General features: G+C 38.6%; 1 protein-coding gene across 1 annotated transcript in view; it reads right to left on the bottom strand.

Annotated features, from left to right (window-relative positions):
* The window catches only part of LOC309549497 (CD109 antigen-like), a 356,480-nt gene that overhangs the window by 148,163 nt on the left and 195,515 nt on the right, over nucleotides 1-12,802 (bottom strand). Inside the window, exons 17-20 of the mRNA XM_082249831.1 lie at nucleotides 4,190-4,261; nucleotides 2,598-2,658; nucleotides 2,086-2,209; nucleotides 651-768 (exon numbers count right to left, since the gene is read on the bottom strand). Coding sequence (XP_082105957.1) covers nucleotides 651-768; nucleotides 2,086-2,209; nucleotides 2,598-2,658; nucleotides 4,190-4,261 — 375 coding nt within the window. The remainder of the gene's footprint in view (nucleotides 1-650; nucleotides 769-2,085; nucleotides 2,210-2,597; nucleotides 2,659-4,189; nucleotides 4,262-12,802) is intronic.

Genomic DNA, 12,802 nt, shown 5'->3' with positions numbered 1-12,802 from the left:
TAAAAGACAAGCAAGCCTAGCCTACTGGTACATGGCTGCCTCCAGGAATACCATGTTCACTGGCCAGGAAATGCAACAAGCTAAAGAAAGAACAAATGAGTTCCTGTTGTTCCATGAGTGCAGTTGTCCGCAAGGGGTGGCTGGGGCTGGTGTCCCACAGAAACATAGTTCAGGCAACAAGGAGAAATGTGGTCAATAAACAGGTTGTTCAATACCACTGTTTCTACTTACACTGGTCTGGCAACACTGTACTATTGCAGTGGTGATTGGAGAACTGTGACTGGCTGCACTATTAGGGCTCAGTCACATGTGAGGTTGGGGGCAGTAAAACCTTGTAGTTGATCCACAGTTTTACCATTCTACAACCGCTACCCCCCTCCCCCCTTTAGCTGCAGAGGCAGTGGCTGGGGTGTACACATGCCGTGTCTGTGAAGCTTTGCCTCACAGCTGTGGCAGGAATTATACCCCCTTTACGCCCACCAATTGTGAACTATTCAAGTGAATGGGTTTGCTTGTGCAGGGTTTAAGGGGTTAAAGCAGGTGGTAAGGAGTTGATACAATGCCAGAATGCAGAAATTGTGGTGTGAGCTGGCCCTCAATGAAATGCTAAAAACGCAGACATGATTATTTCCTGTGGAGAAGGAGAATACCTGCGCAGGAGACTCTAAAATTCCAAACCCCAAATTCTCAGAAATCACAAATGCCTTTGTTATCCAAGTAGTGATGGTATCGGGTAGGACAGAAGTTATCTCCAGTTCTGTATCACTTCTGAAAAAAAAAAATTATGCTGTACTGTAAGTCCTTTTATTGAAAAAAAGTATGATCATTTTATAACATGCAATACATTCCTCATTTCGCACCCCCTCATTTCAAATGCCAAGCTGTATATTTCTTATGCCAGCAAGTCTTATCCTGTACTCCATGCTGTACGTTCCCTTTCTCTCACTACCCCATTCCATATGCCATTCTATGTCTTAATGCCTCGAACCATATGCCATACTGTACATTCCCTATGCCACAATGCCTCATACCATTTTTCATGTACACTCCTTATTCTACAAGACATCGTTCCATATACCATGCTGTACTTTCCAGATTCTGCACTGCCTCATTCTGTATAACTTGCTGTACATTCCATTTTCTTTACCCCCTAATTCTTTAATGTCTCATTTTATATACCAAGCTGAACATTTCCTATTCTACATCACCTCATTCCTAATGCTATGTTGTGTGTTCTAAATTCTACAAAATCTCACTCTACATGCCATGCTGCATGTTTGCTATTCCGCATCCCCTCATTCCACAACGGCTCATTCTTTAGGACTTGTTGTACATTTTATGTGTGTGGCATGCTATACATTCCCTATTTTACAATGTCTCATTCTGTATGCTGTGTTGCAAATTCCCTTTTCTACACTGTTTCACTCTGTGTGGCATGCTATACATTCCCTGTTTTACAAAGTCTTATTCTGTATGCTGTGCTGTACACAGTCATATCCTTTTCAATCCTTTGTCACCTGCCATAGCAATTAAGGTCTTATACAAAGGGTTTTTTATTTGTTTTTGTTCACAGGCCCATTACATATTTTTGCTTTGGTGTCCTGTGATTTCTAGTTACTCCCCTGGTAGTTTGAGCACATAACAGCAGAGCTCATACTAGTAAAGGAAGAAGCAGCACATAGAGTCAATCAGTTGGGCTGTAGTACTCATGTGCTCACAAGAAACATGCTGATATAAGTAGAGAGAAGAGTAACAGATGTGAGATGAGCTGCTGCTTCTCCTTTCCGTGTGTTTATCTGTTTGCCTGAAGCAAACATTTTTCAGCGTATGCAGATTTTTACACACTTTCTTCTTCAGGTGCTGCTAACACACATCAAAATCTTTACAGGCTATCAAAATTTCCCTTTTTTTCCCCAGAAAAACTGTAGCATTTACCATTGAGTAGTTATATACATGGAAATGGTTGAAAGACAAAAAATCTTTGGGATATGCACATTTGCCGATGTGCGATCAGGCTGTATGTTAACTACACGTTGAGAGTTTAAGAATGTGTAATATAGCAAGATCAGTGTCGTATTTTATTACCCCATATTAATATTCTTCCAGATCCATGTCTCAGGAAAATAAGATCTGACACGTGGTCCACCAAAATCAGCAGAATGCCATGTTGGCAGGAAGTCCTCTGTAGGATCATAATTTGTTTTAACCACTGTAACAAGAAATGAATGCATTTTACAGATAAGCAAACCACTTTAAAATGCTAGTGCTAAGGGAAATGCTATTGTGTTTACTATACTTGAAGATATATTGCCGAGATTGTTCACTTATATGCAATAAAGGAAGAAACAAAAAACCATACAAACTGACCACAATTCTTCTAAAACAATTGGTCATGCTAGCAGTTTTAGAAATAAAATTAAACTAAGATAGTAAAATAAATAAATACCTCAGATGAAGCAGCAATGTTCAAAGATATGAATGTTCATAATTGTTAATTATACTCTTGAAATAAATAATCAGGAAATTGTACATTTCTCAAGGAAAAATGTAGAACTAAATTTATCAACTGTCAGTGTTATTTGACCAAATGTACTTACATACATCGTATGCATCTTCTATTTCAAGGATGGCATCGGTAAGTACACCAATATTGCATCTCTATGGTAAGAAAAAGTTCTGAAGAGGTTATCTTTATATCACATAAATAAATAAATAAATAAATAAATATATAATAAATGTCATTAAGCATTAAAGATTAACTCTAGGTTAGCATGGATGCCAGGACACCAGCAGATATGTTGCACATAACATGTGGTTTCATTGTGTGGCTGTTTTCAGTTTTGAATGATATGGATAAGAATTAAAGTGGTTGTAAAGGCAAAAGGTTTTTTTTTTTTTTTTTTTTTTTTACCTTAATGCAGTCTCTGCATTAAGCTAAAAAATAAAAAAAACCTTTCTGTGTTCAGCATCCCGCTAAGCCCATGCCCTCCCTCCCCCTTACTTACCTGAGCCCGATCTCAATCCAACATGCTCTCTCTCCTTGCTGGACATGGAGGCAGCAGCAGAAGCCATTGACTCCTGCTCCTGTTAATCACAGCCTGTGAGGAGAGAGCTGGGGCAGGGCCGAGCTGAGCTGTGTGTGTCAATGGATACACAGAGGCAGCTTAGGATTGTGCCCGCATGAGTGCCCCCATAGCAAGCAGCTTGCTATGGGGACACTCAAAAAATGGGAAGAGCCAGGAGCGCGGGGGGGGGGGGGATCCCAGAAGAGGATCAAGGATCATCAGGGCTGTTCTGGGCAAAAACCATTGAAGAGAGCAGGTAAGTATAACATGTTTGTTATTTTATGGGAAAAATACCTTTACAATCACTATAAAATTTCTGTTAGATTTAATTTTTTTTGCCTGTAAGCACACTGGGCAGATTTTACCCCATGTCCTGTCCTAAATTTAAAAAAAAACATTGAAACCAGTGGTCACAAGAAAAGAAAGGCATTAAAAAACCACAGAAAAGCTAACTTTTTCCAACTTTACTAAAAGTATATTTTTGTTTTGTCCTGACAGGAAGTAAAGGGAAATACCCCCAATAAACACATATAAACAAGTAAAAACCTGATATAGGCATTAACCCTCCTCATTCTATGTAAATCAAAGTAAAAAAAAAAAAACGTTTAGGCTGGAATCGTGCTTTAAATCCTGTTTTACAGTGTGATTTTTTCCATTCACTACTGCTATTTATCTACGATCAAAGATTAAATGAACATAAATCAGTAACAACTGTAGTGCCCATAAAGAGTATTATCATATACTGAACTTTCCCAAAGATTGGTATGGGTTCTTTTAAACAGAAAGGTCTGATATTTCTCCACTTCTGAGAACCTTCTGCAGCTGATCATGGGTATTTGCTATGCTATATGTGTTTCTGTGATCTAAAATCATTGCAAATAATTGCTTCAATGTGTGATTATTAGTATTATCATTAATTAAATGCATGTTTATGTAGGAATTTCATATTTAACCCTCAGTAGTCATTTCACAAAGGTGGCTACAAACAATATATCTCATTAAAAGAGTCACAAAAACTTGAGAAATCCTCTCATAGTATAATTTAGATTCTCTGTGATTAATTTGACCCAAGATCTCTCTCTTTTACAGACTATTGAGTAACACCTCAATGATTGAATAATTACCTCAAAAACTTGGTGTGGATTAGTGATAAGTCTTGGATGAATTGTGCTGTAATCTCTCAACTCTTCTGATACCTGGGAGAGAGAATAAAATGAGGAAATTAACACGTTTCATGTTATTCAGGTAATATTTAACCCAAATCAAATACTGTTTGAATTTTCTACACATTCCACAGACACCAACATTTTGAAATAAGACAGCTATGAAGGGGTGGGCAGGCAGTATATGGCCATAGGATTATGCACTTATTTTTTTTTATTCTGCCAGACCTTCTCCCTCACTGTAGGATTCCCCTCATTCATTTTATGCTGCCTACCTTTCCCTCTCTATTATAAACGTTTGGGCAAACTATGGCAGTAGATTTTTCCTCTGCAGGTATGCCTCTAGTGCAGGGGATCATACCACTATCAGGAAATGCTGAAAATAAGTTATCAGAGCACACCCTCAAAGTGTCACATTTTGAGCACCATCTTCGATGGTGGATTCCCTGATTTCCCCTTGTATCAGGGAGAGATGAAATATATATATATATACACCCCAAAAAATTGTATTCTACCTATCACTACCAGCACCCAACCATCCCCTCATCCTCATTGTCATTACCACAAAACTTCTCCTCTTCACCACCACCACAGCATCCCTTTCCGTCACCGCCAGAACCCCAAAACTCCTAATACTTTGACTCCTGCTGTTCGTAGAAGTTCATATGCTGGTGGAGGGTAGAAATGGCCTTTTGTGCTAAATAATGGCAGCTGGTATATGGCCTTCTGGGCAAATTGTTGACAGCAGGATACTTGTCACTGAGGTGTGGCTCAAGCCACAAAATCATATAAGCAGGGTGTTTGGGAAAGCTGGCATAAAGAGGCTGGACACAGGAGTGGTTTTGGGATTTTATTTTTAAATCTGCTCCAGTAGGAACACTGTGGAAAGGCCCTGGGGATAACAGTAAACAAATTCTGCCTACTCCTCACCGCCAACTGGTGGGGCTATAGTGGGATTACCTAAAGGGAAGAAGGAGAGAAGGAGTACATTAGCTGCACTAGAACTGCAAATGATTGCTCTGCGACCTTGAGAAGGAGAAGGAAAAAGGAGCATGAACAGCACTTTAATAAAAGTGGATGCTCCACACACTTAAGGTGGAACTAAGGGCAAAAAAAAAAAAAAAAAAATACATATATAATTCTCTTCCCTGTAACTTCGTTTTTTAGCTTTTTTTTTTTCTTAGCTGTAATTTTTCAACTTCCTTTAACAGACAATCTATTTAACACTGACGGGGTACTTTCAATGGCCAGCTTTTACTTATTTAATTAAAACCTTTCTGCCTAAAGAGAAAAAAAACTGTTTCTGTAAGTGCTTAAAAATTATGATCTGGAGTTTGGCTTTAAATTGTTACTCCAACTAAATCTACTAGTGTATCTAACACAACCATCTCCAGACAGTGCTGCTGTCCAAGAGTGGCTCCGTTGCTCCTCCACAGGACAGGAAGTGTGTTACTGACTGGTTCACAGTGAAATAAAAGCATCACAACTATGGACTGGCAGACTGTGTAATGTGTAATAAGTTTTTTTTTAGTGTTTAATAGCGCTTTAAGGAGTAGGATAAAATGGCACATAAGCAACATTGTAAAAAAAAAAAAAAGAGGCTGCTCTGTGTCCTTGAGGAGAAGAAAATGTAAAGCAGACAATTTCTTTCTTAATGGAAGAATGCTTACATCAAGAAAGAAGTATTGCAGGATTGAAGAAAATTGAGAAGAGGAGTTGGTGGAGGAGGAGAAGGAGGTAGAGATGAAGGGGAAGAAGGTGGTGGAAGAGGAGTAAGACACATCAGTAATGCTCATCACCTACTATCTCTATGCACTTCAACGCTACCCCACCTTTTACTTTGGTCTTTAATTGAAGGGCAGGCAGGCTGGAGCCATCTGGAGCTGCACTGGACAGCCATCGCATAATATGTGTTGCTATTGTATCTCAAAAAATTCACTCCAATGTTTATTCCAAAATAAAATCTGTATCATCAATCTCTTTTATATCGTGTATAGAAAAATAAGCCGCGCTGCGTGAAGTGGGTAAACAAAAAATTAATGTCCAAACAAAAATCAATGTCCCATATAACAACTTGATTGACGCTGAAAACATAGATCACACTCCACGGTCTCTGTAGGAAATGTGCTTACCGGATAACCACTAAAAATATGCAAATTCATATGCTGAGATATAGTCACAGATCCGGGAGATGGGAGTTGTCAGAGTCCTCAGCGAATAACGTGAATAATATGCAAAAGAAAAAAACTTACATAGTGTGATACCGTAATTTAAATAAAATTTCCATCACCAATAAGGAATCCCTATCAATCGTGCAGCAGCTCACCAAATGAATAATGAGTAAAACGTGAATAGTCCAGTGTAAGAAGAGGAATGTGGAACAAACCACCACCAATTGTGAAGCCTCTTACCGAAAAAATAAGTCAAATGAGCAAATAGATAAATCCAGATCGCCAAGAAACCAGAAACGTCACTCAAAAGCCCTATTAGCCTCTTACCAGATGACAAATAATCCAAGCAGTAGATCTAATAACGCTTGCCCATCATGCATGAAGCTCCGGGACCAACAGCATCAATGGTGTTGACTGGAAACTCAGTGCCAAGATGTAGCCCGAGTGAAAGAAAAAGCACCAATAGTGTAATAAAATAATGACTGGTTTATTTAATAAAAGAAGAAACACTCACAAGCATAGTAGATAAAATCGCGATGGATGGGAGCCGCCGGCCGGACGGCTAAGCGCATCCGCTCCTAGGATAACTTCCGGGATGACGTCAGCACGCCGCGACCTGACGGCGTTTCGTCCAAGAAGACGTTATCAAAGGTACGGACGGCGTGCTGACGCCATCTCTTATAGAAAAAACCTGATTATGATACCCGGAAGTGTTTGAACAATTCCGCCCTGAAGCTGTGAACCGGATATCCAAAGACCGGAACTAGGGTAGATCTATCTCACCATTTTAATTAAGGGCACATATCAACTTCACTAACCCGGAATGTCCTGTATTAAATGCAAAATACATTTAAAAGTATAGCAGGCCCATTTAGCACAGCCGATGTGAAATAAGAAATTGCTAAACCATAAATGTAAGCAGAATAAACATAAGGACATATATGGGCATTGTGTGTAACTATATCGTCTTGTGCTCAGATACGCTGAGAACACAAAAATAATTCACCGTATTATGTACAAATTGGGTCAAACTGTAGCGGAATAAGTTCAAACTCCAACCGGGGATCAACATCATAAATATAGACAAAATGCTAAATGTTGCAAATACATTAAAACGATTGAAATAGTATCCCCAATAAATGAATATACGACCATAAATGATTAATACCATGCAACAAAGCATGATAGCCATCATATAATGTGTCATCAATTATACTTAATAAACACCATAATGTATGATATATATAATTTTAGGGGAGAGGGAAAATTGATCTACATCTAGTGTTTAAACCAATGTGACCAATTCCCAAGGGTTGATCACTCTAAATTATACACATAATAAAAGAATTATACATCTAAAAGAAAAAATTAAGAATTATCTAAAAAAGCATTAACCTCAACATCAACATTAAGGCCATATGGCACATAGCATTTTACACGGTGTATCCAGGACATCTCAAGTTTTGAGATGCCCCTCACAAGAGGTTCACCCCTCCAATGTGGCACAAAGCGATCTATGCCCAAAAAAAGGGTGTGTCTAGGATCTTTATTGTGTACTGCTGCATAATGTTTAGATACTGAGTGTTTGGGGAAGCCCTTCCTTATATTCGCCACATGTTCATTTAATCTTACATTAAGTGGGCGTTTTGTCCTGCCTATATATTGGTGTCCGCAAGGACACTGCAGTAGATAGACAACCCCAGTAGTTGTGCATGATATAAAAGGCTCTATATTATGCTTACGTCCTGTACTATTGGATACAAATTCTTGAACTCTTCTTCGTTTATTAGAACTAAGGGTACAGATTTGACAACGATTGCACCTATAGTATCCCGTAAGTTGTTGCAAAAAACTGGGTTTGGGGCCAGGGGGTTCCAAGATATTGGGAGAGACTTTGTCCCTCAAAGAGGGGACCCCCCTAAAAACCACCTTAGGTTTAACAGGTACGTTTTCACGAAGCACCACATCATTATTTAATATATGCCAATGACGAGCGACCAAATTCTTTATGGTCATATGTTGACTAGAGTATGTGGTCACAAATGGCAGAGTAAAAGGATCTGTCTGATCCTGCCTCCTAGATTTACTCAACAAAGCCTGTCTGTCAATTGATCTCACTTCAGACAGAGCATGTTGAAGGAACTCCTCATTATATCCCTTATCCAGGAATCTTGTAGTTAATGTTTGTGCCTGTCTATCAAAGTCTCGTATATCGGAACAATTCCGTCTAATGCGAAGGTATTGTCCCTTGGGGATGGCTCGCAACCAAGGAGCATGGTGGCAACTCTCGACAGGAATATAGGAATTCCTGTCGGTGGACTTGAAGTGGGTGGAGGTGACAAATTGTCCATCCCTGATGGAAATATTCAAGTCCAAAAAATTAACACCTAATTGACTACATTCATAATTTAAATGTATACCTCTGTCATTAGAATTAAGATCTTCCAAAAATGACGGTACATATGATGACCTATCCTCATTTTTGGAAGATCTTAATTCTAATGACAGAGGTATACATTTAAATTATGAATGTAGTCAATTAGGTGTTAATTTTTTGGACTTGAATATTTCCATCAGGGATGGACAATTTGTCACCTCCACCCACTTCAAGTCCACCGACAGGAATTCCTATATTCCTGTCGAGAGTTGCCACCATGCTCCTTGGTTGCGAGCCATCCCCAAGGGACAATACCTTCGCATTAGACGGAATTGTTCCGATATACGAGACTTTGATAGACAGGCACAAACATTAACTACAAAATTCCTGGATAAGGGATATAATGAGGAGTTCCTTCAACATGCTCTGTCTGAAGTGAGATCAATTGACAGACAGGCTTTGTTGAGTAAATCTAGGAGGCAGGATCAGACAGATCCTTTTACTCTGCCATTTGTGACCACATACTCTAGTCAACATATGACCATAAAGAATTTGGTCGCTCGTCATTGGCATATATTAAATAATGATGTGGTGCTTCGTGAAAACTTACCTGTTAAACCTAAGGTGGTTTTTAGGGGGGTCCCCTCTTTGAGGGACAAAGTTTCTCCCAATATCTTGGAACCCCCTGGCCCCAAACCCAGTTTTTTGCAACAACTTACGGGATACTATAGGTGCAATCGTTGTCAAATCTGTACCCTTAGTTCTAATAAACGAAGAAGAGTTCAAGAATTTGTATCCAATAGTACAGGACGTAAGCATAATATAGAGCCTTTTATATCATGCACAACTACTGGGGTTGTCTATCTACTGCAGTGTCCTTGCGGACACCAATATATAGGCAGGACAAAACGCCCACTTAATGTAAGATTAAATGAACATGTGGCGAATATAAGGAAGGGCTTCCCCAAACACTCAGTATCTAAACATTATGCAGCAGTACACAATAAAGATCCTAGACACACCCTTTTTTTGGGCATAGATCGCTTTGTGCCACATTGGAGGGGTGAACCTCTTGTGAGGGGCATCTCAAAACTTGAGATGTCCTGGATACATCGTGTAAAATGCTATGTGCCATATGGCCTTAATGTTGATGTTGAGGTTAATGCTTTATTAGATAATTCTTAATTTTTTCTTTTTGATGTATAATTCTTTTATTATGTGTATAATTTAGAGTGATCAACCCTTGGGAATTGGTCACATTGGTTTAAACACTAGATGTAGATCAATTTTCCCTCTCCCCTAAAATTATATATATCATACATTATGGTGTTTATTAAGTATAATTGATGACACATTATATGATGGCTATCATGCTTTGTTGCATGGTATTAATCATTTATGGTCGTATATACATTTATTGGGGATACTATTTCAATCGTTTTAATGTATTTGCAACATTTAGCATTTGGTCTATATTTATGATGTTGATCCCCGGTTGGAGTTTGAACTTATTCCGCTACAGTTTGACCCAATTTGTACATAATACGGTGAATTATTTTTGTGTTCTCAGCGTATCTGAGCACAAGACGATATAGTTACACACAATGCCCATATATGTCCTTATGTTTATTCTGCTTACATTTATGGTTTAGCAATTTCTTATTTCACATCGGCTGTGCTAAATGGGCCTGCTATACTTTTAAATGTATTTTGCATTTAATACAAGACATTCCGGGTTAGTGAAGTTGATATGTGCCCTTAATTAAAATGGTGAGATAGATCTACCCTAGTTCCGGTCTTTGGATGTCCGGTTCACAGCTTCAGGGCGGAATTGTTCAAACACTTCCGGGGATCATAATCAGGTTTTTTCTATAAGAGATGGCGTCAGCACGCCGTCCGTACCTTTGATAACGTCTTCTTGGACGAAACGCCGTCAGGTCGCGGCGTGCTGACGTCATCCCGGAAGTTATCCTAGGAGCGGATGCGCTTTGCCGTCCGGCCGGCGGCTCCCATCCATCGCGATTTTATCTACTATGCTTGTGAGTGTTTCTTCTTTTATTAAATAAACCAGTCATTATTTTATTACACTATTGGCGCTTTTTCTTTCACTCGGGCTACATCTTGGCACTGAGTTTCCAGTCAACACCATTGATGCTGTTGGTCCCGGAGCTTCATGCATGATGGGCAAGCGTTATTAGATCTACTGCTTGGATTATTTGTCATCTGGTAAGAGGCTAATAGGGCTTTTGAGTGACGTTTCTGGTTTCTTGGCGATCTGGATCTATCTATTTGCTCATTTGACTTATTTTTTCGGTAAGAGGCTTCACAATTGGTGGTGGTTTGTTCCACATTCCTCTTCTTACACTGGACTATTCACGTTTTACTCATTATTCATTTGGTGAGCTGCTGCACGATTGATAGGGATTCCTTATTGGTGGTGGAAATTTTATTTAAATTACGGTATCACACTATGTAAGTTTTTTTCTTTTGCATATTATTCACGTTATTCGCTGAGGACTCTGACAACTCCCATCTCCCGGATCTGTGACTATATCTCAGCATATGAATTTGCATATTTTTAGTGGTTATCCGGTAAGCACATTTCCTACAGAGACCGTGGAGTGTGATCTATGTTTTCAGCGTCAATCAAGTTGTTATATGGGACATTGATTTTTGTTTGGACATTCATTTTTTGTTTACCCACTTCACGCAGCGCGGCTTATTTTTCTATACATTATCTGAGGGTGTGGTCGCACTTGAAGTCGCTGCTCTTTTTATATTATTCACTTTAGCGCGGTTATTTTCTCTTTTTATTCTTTTATATCGTGGCCTGACCAAGATTTTAGAGGATAAAACCTGCTTTGTTCCTTTCTATTTGCTGTCTATTCAAGTGCTGGTGTACTGTTATCACACTAGCTAACTTTTACTATACACATACCCAAAGGCTTTATTTTTAATTTTGGTGAGTCGTTGGGTATACAGTACATGGATAGCAGGTGGTTCACGGAATGTGGGATTGTGGTTTTGAAGTGTTTTTTTTATAATGTATTAAACCTATAATAATGCAGTGTATAAAATACTATTAAACTTTTGTGCCACTGGCACTTTCCAACACCTTTTGGATTTGTTAAGGCTGCTCTTCCACCATTCAATTACGACCTATTACTAATGGATTAAAAACCACCTCCAAGACTACCTAATATATCCTTTTTTCAAGTTGTAATGAATCATATCAGGGCGCTGCTGCTCTATTTAAGTCAAACTTAATGAAAAAATGACACATCCAAAATATTTGATAAAAAAAAACATGGTATTGCTGATGCTTTCTGTGAAGCCCATCCTTTTTCATGACATCAAAAATAGCTTAAGCTATCTACCAAGTATGTAATTTAAAGGAATGACGTTTTTACTGTCAACAAATTTGCATTAAAAGGGGAACCTCTCCCTGCTTTATGGTATTTTTAATTTTTCCTTTTTTTTCCATTGGTACATGTCCTCCATGGCTGTGCCCAGCTTCCCATGCCTTTTATGACAATCCCTTACCTGTTATCCTTAAAAATGGATAGAACATTTTAATGTGAGTAATTTTTTAAATGCTTTTTATTTCTCAATAAACAGTATAATGCTATGGGGTATTGCTTGGTTTATGTTGTCCCTAACATGCATACATAACAGAGCGTCCATCTAAAGCCAGAGCAGTGGAGATAGCCAGAGGGAAGGCTGTCGGTTCATATACAAAGCAACTACATCATCTTGGTCTGTTGAGTGTGGAGGCAAAAGAGGGGAGCACAGAGAGTTGGCCTGCACAAGGAACACTGAATGTTTTTGAAGTATACTGCACAGAGCACTTTGAAACTGAATTTTTATATATGTATGGACTGATTTTGAAATTTGTTTGGATACTTTAGCACTTAATATGTATGAATTGACACAAGAAGCACTTTAAATATATTAATTGTTTATTTAATGAAAATTTATAGCACTTTATATAATTAATTTTATTTTGGAACACCTAAAACACTAAGT

Source organism: Pelophylax lessonae (genome assembly GCF_965119305.1).
Source record: "Pelophylax lessonae genome assembly, chromosome: 3".
Classification (NCBI taxonomy): Eukaryota; Metazoa; Chordata; class Amphibia; order Anura; family Ranidae; genus Pelophylax; species Pelophylax lessonae.
Note: the sequence above shows the minus strand (reverse complement) of the source record. Positions and strands in the feature narration are given on the sequence as shown.